Source organism: Lynx rufus, unplaced genomic scaffold, assembly GCF_022079265.1.
Source record: "Lynx rufus isolate CCGP_SWC_20201006 ecotype Redwood Valley unplaced genomic scaffold, mLynRuf1.p SCAF_10, whole genome shotgun sequence".
Classification (NCBI taxonomy): domain Eukaryota; kingdom Metazoa; phylum Chordata; class Mammalia; order Carnivora; family Felidae; genus Lynx; species Lynx rufus.
The window spans coordinates 44464234-44483035 of NW_025814824.1; the positions used below are offsets into that span (position 1 = coordinate 44464234).

At 41.7% G+C, this 18802-nt stretch overlaps 1 protein-coding gene across 2 annotated transcripts in view; it reads right to left on the reverse strand.

Annotated features, from left to right (window-relative positions):
- Positions 1-12856, reverse strand: part of SLC24A2 (solute carrier family 24 member 2) — a 241047-nt gene extending 228191 nt beyond the window's left edge. For both annotated transcript variants that reach the window (XM_047098204.1, XM_047098194.1), the window contains exon 1: positions 11927-12856. In XM_047098204.1, the coding sequence (XP_046954160.1) occupies positions 11927-12856 (930 nt within the window). The remainder of the gene's footprint in view (positions 1-11926) is intronic.
- Positions 12857-18802: the final 5946 nt, after the last annotated feature.

Below are 18802 nucleotides of genomic sequence, written 5' to 3' on the forward strand. Positions count from 1 at the left end.
AAGGAAGGAAGGAAGGAAGGAAGGAAGGAAGGAAGGAGAAAGAAGAAAAAGAAAGAAAATCAGCATGGATTTACATGCACATAATGGTCCCTGTGGATCCATGACTCTGAAACTCTAAATAGTCAATTATAAAAAGAAGAATTAGAGGATCACCACCAGCCAAAAGGGCACCTTGGTTGAATGGACAAAAGGCACCTCTTCCTCTGGGCAGCCACAGTCCCACACCAAAGCACACAGCTTGTCCAGGAGAGTGATATCTGAATTTCTGTCCCTATTCATCCCCTTGATCAGAAAGATGCCCTCGTGCAGTAAAATAGCACGGCTTTGCAGGGCAGCCCTGCTAAGAGGAAAAGGAGAAAAAAGAAATTTCTTAACATGATTCTATTTTTTAATCTCAGGTCACAACCCATTGGTGGGTTATGAAATTATTTTAGAGGGTTGCTATTTTTGACAGCATAGAAAACTCAAGAATAGGAAGTGCATCACACTTAGATTTTTATAAGTCTATATAAACACGCACAGGGGTGCCTGTGTGGCTCAGTCGGTTAAGCACCTGACTTCAGTTCAGGTCATGATCTCGTGGTTCAGAGTTTGAGCCCCGTGTCGGGCTCTGTGCTGACAGCTCAGAGTCTGCAGCCTGCTTTGGATTCTGCATCTCCGTCTCTCTCTGTCCTCCCCACTTGTGCTCTGCCTCTCTCTGTCTCAAAAATAAATAAACATTAAAAAAATTTTTAATAAAAAATAAACATGCACATATGTACATGTGCATGCATGCATTGCATAACATAGTGGGTCAGAATGTAAAATATATTTCTTGGTGGGAGTCATGGTAAAAATATTTGAAAGTCACTGACTCAAGAGAGTCTAATACGAAATGTGAATCTAATTCGGAGGTTTGCTTTGTCTTTAATCCCAACTGTCCAGTGAAAAGCACTAGGAGGACGACCAGGCATTTAGGAGTCAGACCCAAGTTCAAATGCAGTTTAATACCACTAAATCGGGACCTCAGGCAATCACTTATGTTTTCTGACCCTCTGGTTCTTGACGTGCAGGTAGAGATGATCTCGATTTCAGAGTGTTGATGTAGTAAGGACCTGGTATTAAGCACATGCCCACTTTTCAGACCTCTCTCTTCTCTCGGCTGTGGAGAGACCAGCATTCTAGGGATGCACATGTAGCTGCCAAGGTAGGTTTTCCCTGCTAGAAGCCACAAATGCTGAGCAGGTCGAGAATCCTGCAGTAAACTTCAAACAACTTTCTCCCATCCAAGTTATTCTCCTGTCTGGAAGAGCTACCTCTCACAACATACTCAAGCGAAAATTACTGCTTGGCTGAGCCCTTAAATCATTTGTGTGAAAATGCTGCAGCTAAGCCCATTTAGAAACACACTTTGGTGATACGGGTACGGTTAGAATCTGGTCTTCTGTTTTAGGTAAATGTACTAGGTTATTACTTTGACACAGTTAGAGTACTCCACATAGTATATACTAGAGCTTTCAAGGACAGAAATGACAAGCTGGAAGCAATCTTTTAGGTCATCTAGGTCAAGTCTCCCATTTTCCAGATGAAAAAATGGAGGTCTTAGGCGGTACAGGATCCCCCCCAAGGTCACATGGTCAGGGGCACATTCCAATCCTGGGAACTTCATCTCCCAACTCCTGAGCCCCAAGGCCGCCTTCTTCAAAGTAATTCTTTTTTTTTTTTTAAACAAAAAACACAAAAACCTCCTGGCTTTAGTTAGGTGTGGAAATTGTAGAGAGGGAGGAAATCTAATGTTAGTGATTCTCAACATATACTTGTAAGACCATTGAGACATCACAGAAAACTAAAAATGACATGAAGGACACCAGCAAACTGGCAACTTACTTAAAAAAATTAATTCTTGGGGCTCCTGGGTGGCTCCATCCGTTAAGCGTCTGACTCTTGATTTGGGCTCAGGTCGTGATCTCATGGTTTGTGAGATAGAGTCCCTGCACTGGGCTGGCTCTGTGCTAACAGTATGGAGTCGGCCTCGGATTCTCTCTCCCTCTCTCTCTACTTCTCTCCTGCTCACATGTGCATGTGTGCACGCTCTCTCTCAAAATAAGTATTTAAAAAAAAATTCTAGGGGCACCTGGGTGGCTCAGTCTGTTGAGCGTCTGACTTCAGCTCAGGTCATGATCTCGCAGTTTGTGACTTCAAGCCCTGCATCAGGTTCAGAGCCTGGATCCTGCTTCTATGTCTCCCTCTCTCTCTGCTCCTCTCCCACTCATGCTCTCTATTCCTCTCTCAAAATAAGTAAACATTAAAAAGTTATTCTTTAAAAAAATTCTAAAGGTATTTTTGAAAATTAAAAAAAAAAATTCTCAGTCTTTTCAAGACTCAACCTCCCAATTAATCAAAAAAAAACACAAATTAAAAACAACGCAATATTGTTTCACTGTGAAAACACTAAAAATTATAATACCAAAACATTACCAAGTATGTTGCAATGTAGACAAAACTTTAAAAAGTTCATAAACTTTGGGGTCTGACTTCAGCTCAGGTCATAACCTCACGGTCGTGGGTTTGAATCCTGCATTGGGCTCTGTGCTGACAGCTTAGAGCCTAGAACCTGCTTCAAATTCTGTGTCACCTGCTCCTTCTGCCCTCCCTTGTTCATGCTCTGTCTCTCTCAAAAATAAACATTAAAAAAACAAAAAGCTCATAAACTTTGATCCAGAATTTCTGCTTCTATGAAATCAGAAATTTGTAGTACTATTTGTAGCATTTTTTATAGTAGTGATATATTTGCAATAATTTAGATATGAAAACTTTCCATTTTACAATAATACTAAACAATCAATTACATTTAATGACATGAGGAAATGCACATAAAAAGTGAAGTTAAAAAAAACCATTATATACCCAATGTAAGCTTAAAGTTATGTATATCGAATATCATTCCAATTTGTTTTAGTACTTAAATATATGTGAATATGCATGTGTGTATATGTGTGCATGTGAGAAAAGTCTGGAAGAACACACACAAACATGTGCAGAGTTATTTTTGGATGGTGCAATGGAGAGTTTATAGGCTATTTTAAATTTCTTATATTTTGATGTGTTTTTATAATCCTGTACAATAAATATATTACTTTCTTTTTTTTTTTTTTAATTTTTTTTTTCAACGTTTATTTATTTTTGGGACAGAGAGAGACAGAGCATGAACGGGGGAGGGGCAGAGAGAGAAGGAGACACAGAATCGGAAACAGGCTCCAGGCTCCGAGCCATCAGCCCAGAGCCTGACGCGGGGCTCGAACCCACGGACCGCGAGATCGTGACCTGGCTGAAGTCGGACGCTTAACCGACTGCGCCACCCAGGCGCCCCGATATATTACTTTCTATATTTGGTAAAAAATATTATTAAAAACAGGGAGGGGGACAGACAAAACATAAAAGACTCTTAAATATGGAGAACAAACAGAGGGTTTCTGGAGGGGTTGTGGGGGGGAGGATGGGCTAAACGGGTAAGGGGCATTAAGGAATCTACTCCTGAAATCATTGTTGCACTATATGTTAACTAACTTAGATGTAAATTTAAAAAATTAAATTAAATTTTAAAAAGAACATAAAAAATATATTATTTAAAAGGCAAATTTACTGTGGCCCCATATAACTTTCTGTTAAAATTGCCTCCTAGATTTGACTCAAAATTTGCCAATGGTAGGATTTTTGTTGACGAAAATTATAGTAGTGATATATTTGCAATAATTTAGATATGAAAACATACTATTATAATGGTTAGGCTGCATGAAACACTCTGAGAGTACTCAATTAAAATTTTGTATCCATATCTCTTGTTACATGCATTATCTTTTGACAAACCCACAGTCTGAAACATATTTTTCTGGCAATACACTGGACTTAATATTCAGAGAAACCGTTCTCAGTATATCATACCCCAAAAGGTTGCATATTATATATTTTAATATATTTTTAAATTACTTATCCTAGTGAGGAATCAGGGATTTCTTAGAACCAAGAACATCAAGTAAGCACAAATCCAGAGGAGTCTGTATTGCTTTGCTCTTAAAGTACCTGCCATTCCCCAGTGGCTAAAAACTAGATTTTTAGAAGCTACAAACAAAGGCCTAGTAAGGAGGAAGTAATTCAGAGACCTCACCTCCCAATAAGCTAGGAATGCTGAAGGGGTGGCATTCCTAGTGGCTGAATAAAAGGAAAGGAAGAAAAAAAAAACCCTGCCTAGCAAGGGGAAAGAGTAGGATGTGCCTATTTTGGTCTTGGTTTTGAGTGATATTGAAAAAAGAGAAAGAGAGAAGAGTCTCCCTTAAGAATTTCTACCACTGGCTCACTCACATGGGTTTGGAGTCTGAATTCACACTACCTGGGTAGGAAAAAGTCAAACACTTAGGTTAGAATGGTTCCAAGTTGGTCGTGCTATCAGGCACTTGTTCCTCTCTAGAGGAACAGACTTAAAACCTAGGTCTCAATGACTTCCCAAGGGTAAAGCCCCAAGGAATAGGAGTTCACAGTTGTTGTTTTTTTTTTGACATGTATATTTATTTTTGAGAGACAGAGTACAAGTGGGGGAGGGGCAGAGAGAGAGGGAGAGAGAGAATCCCAAGCAGGCTCTACACCAACAGCAGTGAGCCTGATATGGGGCTCAAACTCACAAACCGGGAGATAATCACCTGTGCCAAAGTTAGATGCTCAACCAACTGAGCCACCCAGGCACCCCTCAAAGATTTTTTTAAAAAATCTCTAAATATATAAGAAAGCAACTCCACATGGTCAAGAATCAATAACACAGCAAAATCAAACCTACAAAGATATGGTCACTAGTAATATCAATTATGAAATATAAATGTATTTAACATTTCTAAAGAATAAAAGAAGTCATTGAATGATTAAGTACTAGAAATAATGAAAGTCAACCTGACAGATATGAAAGAGCCACAGAAAACTTCTAGAAATAAAAAATATAATAATTGATATTAGAAACTCAATGGACGAGGGGTACTTGGGTGGCTTATGTGGTTAAATGTCTGACTCTTGATTTCTGCTCATGTCATGATCTCACAGTCATTAGATTGAGCCCTGCATCAGGCTCTGTGCTAGTCATGGGACCTGCTTAGGATTCTCTCTCCCACTCTCTCTGCCCCTCATCAGCTCACATGTGTGCATGCACATGCACGCACTCTGCCTCTCTCTCTCTCAAAAAAAAAAAAAACAAAACCCTTAATGGATGAGCTTTATAGCAGATCAGACAAAACTGAAGAGAAAACTAGAACCTAGGAGGTTGATGTAAAGGAATGAGCTGAATGAGGAACAGAGATAAAAAAGAGGAGTAGTTATAAGACATGGCAAACAGGTTGAGATGGTATATCTATTTAATCAGAATTCTAGAAGATTGTAGGAAGAATGAAGGAGGTAAAGTCGAAATTGTTCCCAAATTCAGGAAGTCTAGTGAATAACAAATAGGGGATAAGTAAGTGAGAAAACAAGACCTGACATAGAATAAGGAAAAGGCTGAACATCAAAAACAAAGAGAAAATCTTAAACATGGTCAAAAAGAAAAGACAGATTTCTTAGAAAGAAGCAACATTTACACTGACAGCTTTTTGTTTCTTTTTCAACAGCAAAAATGGAAGTCAGATTGGCACCCAGGTGGCTTGGTTGGTTAAGTGTCTGACTCTTGGTATGAGCTCCAGTCATGGTCTCACCGTTCATGAGATTGAGCCCGAGTCAGGCTCTGTGCTGACAACTTAGAGCCTGCTTGGGATTCTCTCTCTTCCCCTGGTCCCTACTCTTTCTCTCTCTCTCTCTCTCTCTCAAAATAAAGAAGTAAACATTTTTAAAAAAAAATGGAAGTCAGAGACAGTAGAATATTATTTTCAAAGTAAGATGAGAAAATAATTTCCCACCCACACTATCTTTCAGGATTAAAAGTGAAATAAATCTGTAAGCAAATTTAAAAAAAGAGCATTTACTATTTAAGTAGATTCTTGCAAAGTAACTTACAAAGAATGTAAGTCAGTAGAGGAAAAAACTCATAGCAAAAAGGTCTGAACTGAGAAGAAGAATGAGGAGGGAAGGGGCACCTGGGTGGCTCAGTCAGTTGAGCGTCCACCTTCAGCTCAGGTCATGATCTCGCAGCTTGTGGGTTTGAGCCCTGCATCAGGTTCTGTGATGACAGCTCGGAGCCTGGAGCCTGCTTTGTTTTCTGTGTCTCCCCCCCACCCTCTCTGTTCCTCTCCCACTTGCACTCTGTCTCTCTCTCTCTCTCAAAAATAAATAAAGATTAAAAAAAAAGAATAAGGAGGGAAAAAGCTGGTAAAAACATGGATAAACCTAAAAACATTGATGGTATAATGACAATATGTAATTTGTAGGGGTTAAAAAGTGGTTATACCTCAATAAAGCTGTTATAAAACATAAAGATAGATCTTATTAAATCATGGACTGTGAATCACATACACATTAAAATTCATAGGCAACACTAAAAAAATAGAAATGGAGTATATAAATTCCAAACAATTAAAGGGAAAAAATTTAGGAAAAAAATTCAATGCCCCTTCTCCAAAAAAGGTGAGAAAAAATTATAAAAAGAAACAGATCAGAATAAATACAAAGTATAAAGTAACATAATAGAGAAGAATCCAAATGGTACAGTAATCACAATCTATGTAAATAAACTAAATTTTCCAGTTAAAAGATAATGATTGTCAAACTAATTAAATAAAATATAGCTATATTCAGTTTACTAGAGACTTATTTAAAACAAAAGAAGGTTGGAAATGAAAGAATGGAAAAACAAAAACAGTCAAATCCCCACTAAAGATGTACAGGCCTCCTCAACAACAAAAGAACAGCTTAACATAACAATCCCATTCCTTGTTAATGTTCAAATACAAATTATCTGGTTTTACCAAAAAGAGAGAGACAGGCAGAAAAGGAAAGAAAAGGGGAGGAGAGGTGGTGGGAGGTAGGAGGAGAAAGGGACAAAGGAGGAGGGGAGGAAGGAAAGGAAGTGGTGATAAATCCTTGCTCTCAACACAAACTTTAGGTCTTCTGTTGCTGAAGAAATCACAGCAGCAAGGATGAAAAGCCAAAGGCAATCTGAATTCTATGCACTAAAATCTGCTGAGCTTTCTGGGTATGTTGAAATGCCTGTTCACTCTCTGAATCACATGCAGTCACTGAAGGGTTTGCTTTTTATATAAGTAGAAGGAAACAAAACAAGGAAAAGAGCACCATGCTGTATCCCCAGATAAACATACTACATCCACAGACATCTAAGCCAGTTAAGAATTTTAATGCCTAAATTTTCTTTCTTGTGAGAAGAACAGAGAGTTTCCAAGTCTACCAAGTAATACTATCCTATTATTTATTATAAGGATGATCTTACCTTTCCTTCCTTAAAGTTTGCACATTAATTTTACTAACTTATTTACGAGGTGTGGAGGGGAAACAAAGGTTGAATATATAACATCTTCTGTGCTGTAAGTAAGCTTGGACCTACACATTTGTATTGATAAAACTATTCATGGTTTAGCACCTTAAAAGAAATACTTCAGGGCGCCTGGGTGGCGCAGTCGGTTAAGCGTCCGACTTCAGCCAGGTCACGATCTCGCGGTCCGGGAGTTCGAGCCCCGCATCAGGCTCTGGGCTGATGGCTCAGAGCCTGGAGCCTGTTTCCGATTCTGTGTCTCCCTCTCTCTCTGCCCCTCCCCCGTTCATGCTCTGTCTCTCTCTGTCCCCAAAATAAAATAAACATTGAAAAAAAAAATTTAAAAAAAAAAAAAAAAAAAAAAAGAAATACTTCACCTTGTGAGGAAGATTTATAATATGGTTTCAATTCCCTTTTTCTCATGAACATTAATAACAATTGGAACTGTAAAAACTCTATTTACAAACCACTTTTCAGGATCAAAGCACACCTAAATTACTAAATAGCCTACTCTTCAACTACCCAGCTTTAAGCATCTTTATTTAGACCATTCCCTTCATTAGAACTGGGCTGAGTTGCTGTCAGATTATAATGCCAAGTCTAAGAAGAAGCTAAGTACCATGGACAGCTGCTTTCTAGGCCAATGACAGCCTAGCACCAGAACAGATCAAGGGACCTCAGCAGCCAGGCCAGGAGCACAGCAAAATGCTCTGGATGCCCTGAGACTCCACTGCTTTACACCTTGCAGGAATCAAAGTCATTCCTGACCAGCTATGGAGTGTTTTTTAGAAGAGAGTCCTAATCATTTATAAATAAGAGTACCTTTAAAACAAAAATCTCTGCTAAGCAGAGATAACCCCATAACGGCCTACTTATTTCAAGCAAAATCCCACAACAAAATTTCAGGACAATAAACAAATTTGGAGATTTTCTTGGAGTTTATGATAATACCTGACCTGCATTGTCCACCATATGTAAGCTACGGCTTACAAATATCACACTATGACAAATATTATGCGCCCCTAAGGGAGACAATGACCTGCGTGAATTCCAGTCTTCAAAAATGTCAAATTCTTAAATTTAAAATAATTTATGGGGCTCAGTAGGTTAAGCATCCGACTCTTGATTTCGACTCAGGTCATGATCTCATGGTTCCTGGGTTCAAGTCCCACATAGGGCTCTGCACTGGGATTCTGCTTGGGATTCTCTTTCTCCCTCTCTCTCTCTGCCCCCCACCCCAAATAAATAAATAAACATTAAAAAGTACCTTATTTTGATTCACTTTTAAGAACACAAAGCAAAAGGAAAGGAACTAACATTTAATGAACAACCCACATCTGCCAAGGACTCTGTTAGCTGCTTAGCATTCATTTCTTCATTTAATAATTTTCCCAATTTCATGAAGTAGGCACTGTTATTTTCATGTCCAATTTAGGAAACTGAGGCTAAGAGAGTTAATGTAACTTCTCTAAGATCACAGGCCTGATTACACACTGGGGTCAAAACCTTTTTTTTTTCTCTGAGTCAATGCCCCAGGTCTATTTACCCTGTCATAACACTACACAACTTTTTAAAAAAGGATAACATTATCCCTAAAAGAAATAATAGTAATAACAAATTTAAAAAACCACACACAGCGTGTAAAAATTAAATGAGATGAGAAACTATTACTGTCACTATGAAAAAATATGCCAGTTCACATTTTTTCCACGCTTCACAGTTGCCTCCATGGCACACATTATCAATAATGGAACCAAATTAGGATTTGAACAACATTCCAATGGTAGGATATAAATCAAAACTTCAACTTGTCTATGAAACAAGTAGTTTCCAAAACAGTTTAACACAAAGAGCCCAGCAGAGTTGATTTTTTAGCCAGAAGCACTGATGATTTGTACAAGAATATCTAAAATGTTTCCTCTAGTTTCTCAAACTCCCCTGCTCGATAATTGTACAAATAAGACCATGAACACATGCTCACTATTTTGCTTCCTAAATTCTTTTACATCACATTCCTTTCTATGAAGACCTCATTGGAATTGCATTTGATTTAGCGTCTCTTTTCTGAGTGTTCTGATGTTATCAGAAGCACTGACTTCTGTAGGATAGTTGGGATATGCAGTCAGAAAACAACTCTGCAAAAAGAAAACTAGATAACCACACTCAAGGACTCATCATTCTTTGGGACACGTTATGTTCAATGCTTGGGCAGCAAAGCCTCCATAAGATTCTGAAATCAGGCACAAGACACAGACCAACTGCTGAAAAAAAAAATCCAACAATACTTCCAAAGTGAAATTGGCAAAGTGAAATTTCCAGAAGGAAATCACACATCAATACACACTGTTCCACCTAAACATGTGTTCTAGCATTTTTGAGGAACACCAAACAAGACATAGCTATGTTTAAAGAAAAATCCTATTCCCATGATAATTTATAGTTCAATTTAGTTACGGAATGCCAAAAGAAGTAATAGTGATTAAAAGGAATAAACTAAAGCTATATAGTGCAAAAAGGGGAAATAATACAATGAACACATTTTGGGGGGAAATCAGAAACAGGAGAAATAGACATGAACATAATCTGCTTTCTTTTAAAAAATGCACAAGATTAAGAATAGCACAAAATTACGGATTTGAATAACAGCTGTTAAGGAATGTCAGCCTAAGTTGCTGAATTTTAAATATCATAAAGATGACAAGACAGTCACCTACTATAGTAGGTAAAGATACTGCCAGAGCTACTTTAATGAGTGGTTTACAATAGATTAAATACTGCCTGTAAGCTGTATTTAAAAAGTTATTCCCAAATGCAGAGAACCAGCTCCTCCTCCAATCAGAATACAAAATCCCCCTGCGATCTTAAATACACTACTGGATTGCTCTGCAAGTGCAAGTTCCTTTTTCATAAATGTTGTCAATATAACCTTCAGCAGAATCTGTGATTAAGTTAATGAAGTTCCACTGTTGTGTAACAAAACACAAATCCACCGAGCCCTCGAAAAGACTTTTTACCCTTGATGTGCCCAGGATATTTATAAGACACCAAATCATTTCCTTGCCTCTAAAAAATATGCCTTTCCCTTGGCAATTGTTCAGTACTCTAACTGGAATAAACATATAGATTATTAATGCAAACTGCTCAAATGAGCAGTCCGGCTTGAGAGATCATCCTTTGGCTACAAAATTAGAGCAGGGAGAGGGGTCCAATGATGCCCTCAAGGATATGTACTCAGTTCTCACATCTGAATGCTTACTTGCCATGTCTACTGCTAAATGTTTTTTTTTTCTTTTACTACAGTTGCTAACAAACAACTATACACTAAGTGAAATGTCAGAAAAATACAGTAGAAAACATTTTTCTTTTACACGTAATACACAGGGACATGAATAGTGGGTTTTTTTGTTTGTTTGTTTGTTTTTGTTTTTTACTGCACTTTGCTTAAATGTCTGGCTGCTACAGAACATGATGGATGGTCATCCAACCTGAACATAAAGAAATTATATCAAATGAATATTTTTTTCATTTGGGACAAAATATCTCACCCTCCAGTCAACATCTGTTTTTTGCATACACGAGAATTTCCCCAGATGCTAGTATGAAAAATCTGCATATGTATTTTGGTTTTCTGTTTAAAATCACATTCAGAGACAACATTCCAATGTTAGGATATAAATCAAAACTTCATTACTATACTTAACATAAAATTGTATTGATGTTGCTTACCCATTATTTTAAAAAATTAGTTCACATTTTTGTAGATCAACTTATTCTCAGCCCTATACCAGTTTGCTCACCACCCGCATGGAAGGATGGCCACTCTTATCATTAAAACTCCCTCAAACTCCACTGTAAAATTATTTTGGGTCATGTTTATCATAGCATGTAAAATGGGCCATCAAGCTATGGAGGCAGCAGGGCTTGGCAATGACTCCGTTTCATGGATCCTGACCAGCTTCTGGTCAAGTGATCTGAAGATTATTGTGTGGATCAAGAAGAACAGCTATGACCACGCTAATAACCAGTCCTTCTGGGCCCTGCTGTTGACCTAAAGGCACAGCACTGGTTACACAGACTTTCTTCCTTAAATGTCTTCAAAGAGATGGTTCTTGATCATTTTCATGTGCCTACTTGAAAAAAAAAATACCTGCAATTTTCTAGGCTACATACACATACTTTCCCATGAAAATTAAATTACTCACAAAAATCATCGTGCCTACTTTCAGAGGTAAATAACTGCTGAGTCCACACTGGGACACTTACATAACCTATATTTATAAATGTTTTACTCTGAAGCAAGTAGCTTGAGAATTTAGAAGGTATCTACAAAAATATCCCGAAAATACGTTTTCCCCCTGCCATCAGTCTGGTTACCACAGAACTGCAGAAAGCACTCTGCTATCGTCTATAGCCTAAAACATCATCACATTAAAAAAGTGGTAGATCTCCAAAACAATGGTTCAGAATATTAAATAAACAACCACCACCACCAACCTTTGCTTGGGCCTCTGGTGCTGTCACTTTGACGACTTTATTGCGATTTATCATTTGCTTCACCCATCTTTCTACTTGGACGTTGAATTTCATGAAAACCACATAGCCAAAATAAGCTGTTAAGAGAAGCAAGCTTTCCCACCACATGATCACATTATCCAGGAAAAATATGATCAGCATGATCAAGTCAACGATGTAGAAGGACACATCCCGAAAGAGCGGCCACCATGTCAGGTTTAAGATTTCTCTAGAAAACAGAGCACACATGCCAATAACAAAAAGGATATTGAACACTGCTGAGCCCACGATTGTGCCTATGCCAACATTGCTGTGAGCAATAAATACCCCTATGAGAGATGTAAAAAGTTCTGGGGCCGAGCCCCCAGCAGCCATAAAGGTGGCTCCAGCCACATCATCAGAGATGCCCAATTTCTCAGTGATGACAGTTAAAGAAGGAACAAAGAACTCATCACAGACGATGGCTAAAGCTATGAACATGTAGATCATTCCAATGACATGGAGAATGATGGCGCCTTTCCTTCGCTCCTCCAGGGAAAAGATGTCTCTTGGGTAGTCTCCTTGGGCATGATCTGTTGTATTCTCGGATTTGCCTTCCTGAGAAAGAGGTGGCTGTGGAGTATAATCCAGAATCTTGTCATTCAAATCTAAGAGAGTTCTTTGACGGTAACCGTGTGCTACCTTAGGGCCACTTGCGCCAACGGCCTCTTCCGTATTCTTGGTCTCTGTCTCAGAAAAGGCACTGATTGAAAACGAGACAGTGCTAATGGCTACTAGGCCCAGGAAAAGGCCTACGATTCGAATTAACTTCAGTTTTTTCCTGACACTATAATGTCTCCTGTAGCCAGACAGTGACTTATCCAAACACCATTTCTCAAGGAAAGTGATGGCAGTGCTTTGGTGCAGATCCATCCTGGGTCTTCTGGGGATGTGGTGGTCTTCAAAGTGGAGACTTAACCAGATGGCTCTCTCATACTTTTCTTCACTTTATAGTCAACGGTGCGTGTGGGGCACGTTCACAATCAGAGAATCTTACGCTTCGCAGGAAATATTTTCGACATTTATGCTTAAATAAAAATTAAAACAAGGATAAGTAAATCACAAAATCATAGGTCTCTTCTACAAAAAGAGCTCTGCAAGTACGATGAAGTCCTGTCCTGTGTTTGACCTTGGGTAATTTACTTAACTTCTCTGTGCCTCAGTTTCCCTATCTCAGAAATAAGAACAATTATGGCACCTCCCACCAAGGATTGCTTTGAGGGGGAGGCACGTAGAATAAGACGTGGCACACAGTGAGCACTTACGATCATGTATTCATAAACTCAAACATTTTAGTAAATCCAGTGTTAACCTATGTGGATGTGTGTTAAATATAAAAAATTTATAGATGGAAATCTATCAGTTTATCCCACCTTTAATCATGTAACAAATAACCTCTCCGAGATATAACACTTCTTTTAGAACTAAGTACTCGACAACCAATAATTATTCATTATGTTTTCTTTTAGTCCAATTATATAATTCCAGTTAAAGGCACACTTTTCTGATTTAATCTATCATTTGAAAGCACTGAGTGTCGGAGGAGATAGTCCCTCTTTTCCTGTACACATAAGGATTTCAGCATCTTATTTTTCATGAAAAGCCTCTCCTAGGTCTGATGCAGAAAAATGACCCTTTAAAAATTTAAGTTTACAGAAGAATGTTCTGGTGACACAAACTGTCTTCCCTAAATGTCTTTATTATATTATTGTCAGCTAAAGCTTATTTTTAAAAACAACCTTTAGTCATGTAAAAGAGACAACATAGGAAAAAAAATAACTCCTAATAAGTAGGCTATTTTTAGAGACTGAATGTGTATTTCATAAACAATATGCAAGTTGCAGCAATGCCTCTGTCCACAAAATCTGCCAAAAATAGCCCCAACACTGAGTCTTCTAGTAGGTTAGATATCCAAGCAGTTTTCATTATCCCACAGAGATGGGTAAAATATCTAGACATGACAGAGGATATTCTGAAGGTTCCCATTTACATTTTTCTTTAACAACACTGTTGTTGCTGCTTTCTATATCAACGATTTCATTTTACAGGCTCGCTGAGATCATCTCAGGTGTAAAATAAGCTAATTAAACACACGCCAGTTAAACACCGAGATTAGCTGGAGCTCAGGTTTGCAGAGCAGAGCAAGAACACAAGTCAAACCAGGCTAAGATGCTGCTACCCATCACAGAGATTCTCGGCTGGCTGCAGATGTCGACGCTTAGCACCAAAGATTAAGCGACTCACAGCGCTCCGGGGATTGTCACAATGCCTGGCCAGGGCCACCAACAGGGCAGGGACAGACTCGACTCTCAGGGTGCAGGATCAGCTCCAGCGAGCCGGCTCCACCTGCAAGCCAGCCGCTTCGCCCCAAGGAAGCTGCCTCCGCCGGGGAAGTGCACCCCCAGCCGCGCCCCAACTTTGCCTTTTGTGGTCCCAAACTTTCCCTGGTGGGCTAACAGGAAAATAAAACTAAAGGACAGGCACCCCGCTAGCGAGCGGGGATAGAGCTTGGGAAGGCGCTTGGCCCGCATCTCCCCGAATCGTTAGTGGGTGGGTTGGGGAAGGGGAGCGTCCCTCTGTAAGTCTACCCCGACGGCAGGCCCTGCCCCGCCGCGCCACCCACCTCCAAGGCGGAAGCGAGGGCAGTCGGCGTGGGGAAAGCAGGGGCTCGGAAACTGCGCCCCGGAGCGGAGAGAGTTAGCTAACTCCTTGCGGGGCCTGGGGCACCCACGTCCACCGCGAAGCCACCTGTGAGCCTGCGATGCTGCAGCGGGATGCGCGCAACCGGATCCGGGGACAACGACCACTGCGGCCACCGAACCTGGACACTGGCGGGGACTCGGTCGCCCGCACTTACCGGGAACCGCCAGGAGAACGCGAACGCGGCGGGGGGGGGGGGCCCGAGCGCGACCCTCCGCTCCGGTTCGCTGCCTTCTCTGGCCCTCCGCCTCCCTGGTCCGAGGCCCGGTCTCCGGCTCCGGCTCGCGCTCGCCTCCGCTCTCGCCGGCCAGGGCTGGGCTCGGGAGGAGACTGAGCCTCAGCGAGCGCCGCGCGCCGCCTCTGGTGCTGCCCGGCCCCCGCCGGCCCCTCCCTCTCGTCTCTGCGCGGGGAGCGTGGCCGCAGCGCGCTCAGCTCCCGCGCCCTCCGCCCCACGCCTCCCGGGCGCAGAGGCTACGCCGGCGGCCGTCTCTTAGGAGATTTCTCCGCAGTGGGGACGGGGGTCAGGATTTGCCGGCGAGCAAGGACAGAGAGGAGAAATCGCACAGGTCGGTGACGCGCCTGATTCCCAAAGCCTGAAAGTGCTGCCAACTTTGGGGTTATCTATGCAGGGCGCCTCCTCTCCCAATTATCTGCAAAAAGTGACAGCAGTCACATATTTCTTTAGGAGGCCATGTAGTGTATAATGGTGGAAAAGACGGGCAGTGAAAAGGCATAAAGGCCTGCAGGGCTGTGTGTTCAGGCCCAGGGTTCCTGAAGTCTAGGGTTTGGAAGGTTGAGACCCTGAAGGGTCTTGGGTCTTACAGACTGACTTTTCATTTAATGGGTGATGAAATCGAGACCCACGACACAGTGTCATTTTGAGTCACAGGGTTGAAATGCTGGCATCTGGACTCCCTGCCCAGTGCTCTTTCCTGCCCTGTTTGGAAAGCAAGATTACCTGGACCACAAGTAATTGAGCCCGACTTTTTGGGGATTAGAGGCAAGAATCTGGGCTACAGAGTGGAAGAAGGTGAGACGAACAGGTTACTGAGGGAAGCCCCTTTTTAGCCAGCCCTGTGACCACCACCAAAACTGTCCAGAGGTCCCCCAAGGAAAAACCTTTGGGGCTTTCACCTCACCGTTTGCTACTCCTCACCCTCCATGCTCCTCCTGTTTTCTTAGAGAAAGGTTTCATGCCTTCCTGAGACTGGGGGATGGTCCTCATATCTAGAAAGCTCACTACCTCTGATTTTGACTAAAATCCTATACTCAGGCCTGTACACTTACGCTTGATAAGTCCAGAGAAGCCTCGGGAACTTACAAATTCCTTTTTCTCCCATCAAAACCAGGCATTTAAGACTACTGTCTTGCTAAGGATTTCAGGGTCCTATTTTGGAAGTCATAGGCTGAACTTTTAAAATCTTTACTTTTTATTTTGGAAATTTCAGACACGTGCAATTGTAAGAGAATAGTGTAATGAACCAACATGTGGCCATCACCCAGCTTAAACAGTTGGCAAGTCATGGCCAACCGTGTTTCATCTATCCCTCTTTTTCGTGTGCCATCATTTTACTTTATTTTTATTTTATTTTTCTAAGTAGGCTCCACATCCAGTGTGGAGCCCAACATGGGGCTTGAACTCACCACCCTGAGATCAAGACCTGAGCTGAGATCAAGAGGCCAACGATTAACTGACTGAGTAACCCAGCCATCCTCCTGTGCCATCATTTTTTTTTTAATTTTTTTTTCAACGTTTTTATTTATTTTTGGGACAGAGAGAGACAGAGCATGAACGGGGGAGGGGCAGAGAGAGAGGGAGACACAGAATCGGAAACAGTGTGCCATCATTTTGAAGCAAATCCCAGACATATTATTTTACCTATAAATATTTACAGAAAGCAAGGAAGCTATCAACCACTACTAGGGTTGTGTCGAAAAGACTGAAGAATCAGTTAAAATAGACTCCCACTGGGCAAGGATGGGTCATTTTGAGCATCAAAGCTGGTAATAATTGCAATTGTTTTAAACACATCAAATATGATTATAAGTTCCTAACGACTCTCAAGCAACTCGATTGGTCACTGTTGAGAGATAAAGGGGAATGAATTCATTATTTTGAAGCTGTTTTAGAAAAAAGAAAATAATCATGCATTTATTCCACCTTTTTTATTCAAAATAGACTTCAGGGTAACCAGTTAGGCTATACTTTTACCCTGCCTTTGTCTTTGTTTTTCTGGTCTAACATGTAACATTCTCTGATGCAGTGGGTGCCTCTGGCTACAATGGGGGAGGAGTGCAGGGGGCAGGGGTATCTTCTATGTAAGTTTCTGCATAAGAGAAAAAGATTGTGATATATTTTTAGAAATATTCCTATAATTGGGGCGCCTGGGTGGGTCAGTTGGTTAAGCCTCTGACTTTGGCTCAGCTCACAATCTCGTGGTTCATGAGTTGGAGCCCCACATCCGGCTCTGTGATGACGGCTCAGAGCCTGGAGCCTGCTTCAGATTCTGTATCTCCCTCTCTCTGCCCCTCCCCTGCTTGCTCTTTGTCTCTCTCTCTCTCTCTCATAAATAAAAACATATAAAAAATGTAAAGACATATTCCTCTGACCATAAAAAGCCAACTCTTTATTTTTAGAAACCTGCATAAGTACAAACCTGAGTTGGCATTCTATTTACCCTTTTATTAACTGCGATTTCTTTGAACATAAGAGTTTATAGGAATCCTTGGTAATTACTAGTTAAGAATGTTGAGCTCTTATAATTCTGGAGGGGAGCCTTTCAAAACTCAACAACAAATTTTGAAAGGCGTGGGATCATCCTTACACTAAAAGGGATTTTTAATATAAAAGTGCCAAAGGGAGAAAGGAACCAGGTTCTGGTTCAAGATGTCGACGACACAAGAGGATGGTGAACTCACCTCCTCCCAGGAAATCGCTGAATCTACAGCTACATGGGGAACAATTTCTTCTGAAAAACCAAAACCAAAGCAAACCAAACAACCCAGAAACACTGGCCGAGCGACTATGTGTCAGCTAAGAGAGGCTGGGACACAGTCTTGCCACAAACCCCACCCTCAGTGCATGGACCCACAGTCAGGAGGGAACACAAAAAGCTGGACGTCTCCTTCAGGAGCTAAAGGTTTGAACCCCCTATCGGGCACCCCACTTTAAACACCTGTACCTGGGAGACGAGCCCCCAAAACGCTTAGCTTTGAACACCCATGGGGGGTCGCACTCATGAACCCCACAAAGCTGTAATGATCTGAGAAACAGCTCTTTAAAGGGCTCACTTTTTTCGGACTTAGCCGCCCCAGGGCCCAGAGCAGAAGCCCTGGGTAAGGGGTGCCTGGACTTCATGTGGGGGAGCCCCACGTGCATGTCTGGAACTTCCCCCTGAGGGGCAGGCATCCTGTCTGACACGCATGTGGGGGCTGCCCCCGATGCTCTCCTGGGTCAGAGACTACCCGGTGCCATCTTAGCGCCCTCCCTCTGCCTTGGGTCAGGCCGCGGTGGCGCCATCTTTTTTTGGTTTATGTGTTTGTTTTTATTTTTTATTTTTATTTTTAAAAAATTTTTTTTAAATGTTTATTTACTTTCAAGAGATAGGGAAGAGCATGAGCGGGGGAGGGGCAGAGAGAGAGACACAGAATCCACAGCAGGCTCCAGGCTCTGAGCTGTCAGCACAGGGCCCGACGTGGGGCTGGAACTCACCAACCGTGAGATCATGACCTGAGCCGAAGCCGGATGCTCAACCGACTGAGCCACCCAGGCGCCCCTATGTGTTTGTTTTTAACCCCAGACTCTTTTCTTTCCTGGTGGGGTGTCATGTCTACAGACTCCCTGTGCCTGGCTCTAGCCTGTGGGCTCCATCTTTACACTTGCCCCCTGCTGCGTTCCACAGCCCCAGTGTCTCTTGGAGGAGAGCTTTTACACACCTCTGGTGCCCCAGTTTTCACTTGTGGGGCCCTGTGCTTTGCAGCTGCTGCAGGGGACCCCCCCCCTTGATCACCTGCTGGGGTAGCTGGGGTGGCTGGAGGCGGGGGGGGGGGTGGGGTGGGGGTGGGGGCTTATATTTCTGGGTCCCACAGGCCTGGGAAAATCAGAGTTCTTGGCCGGCG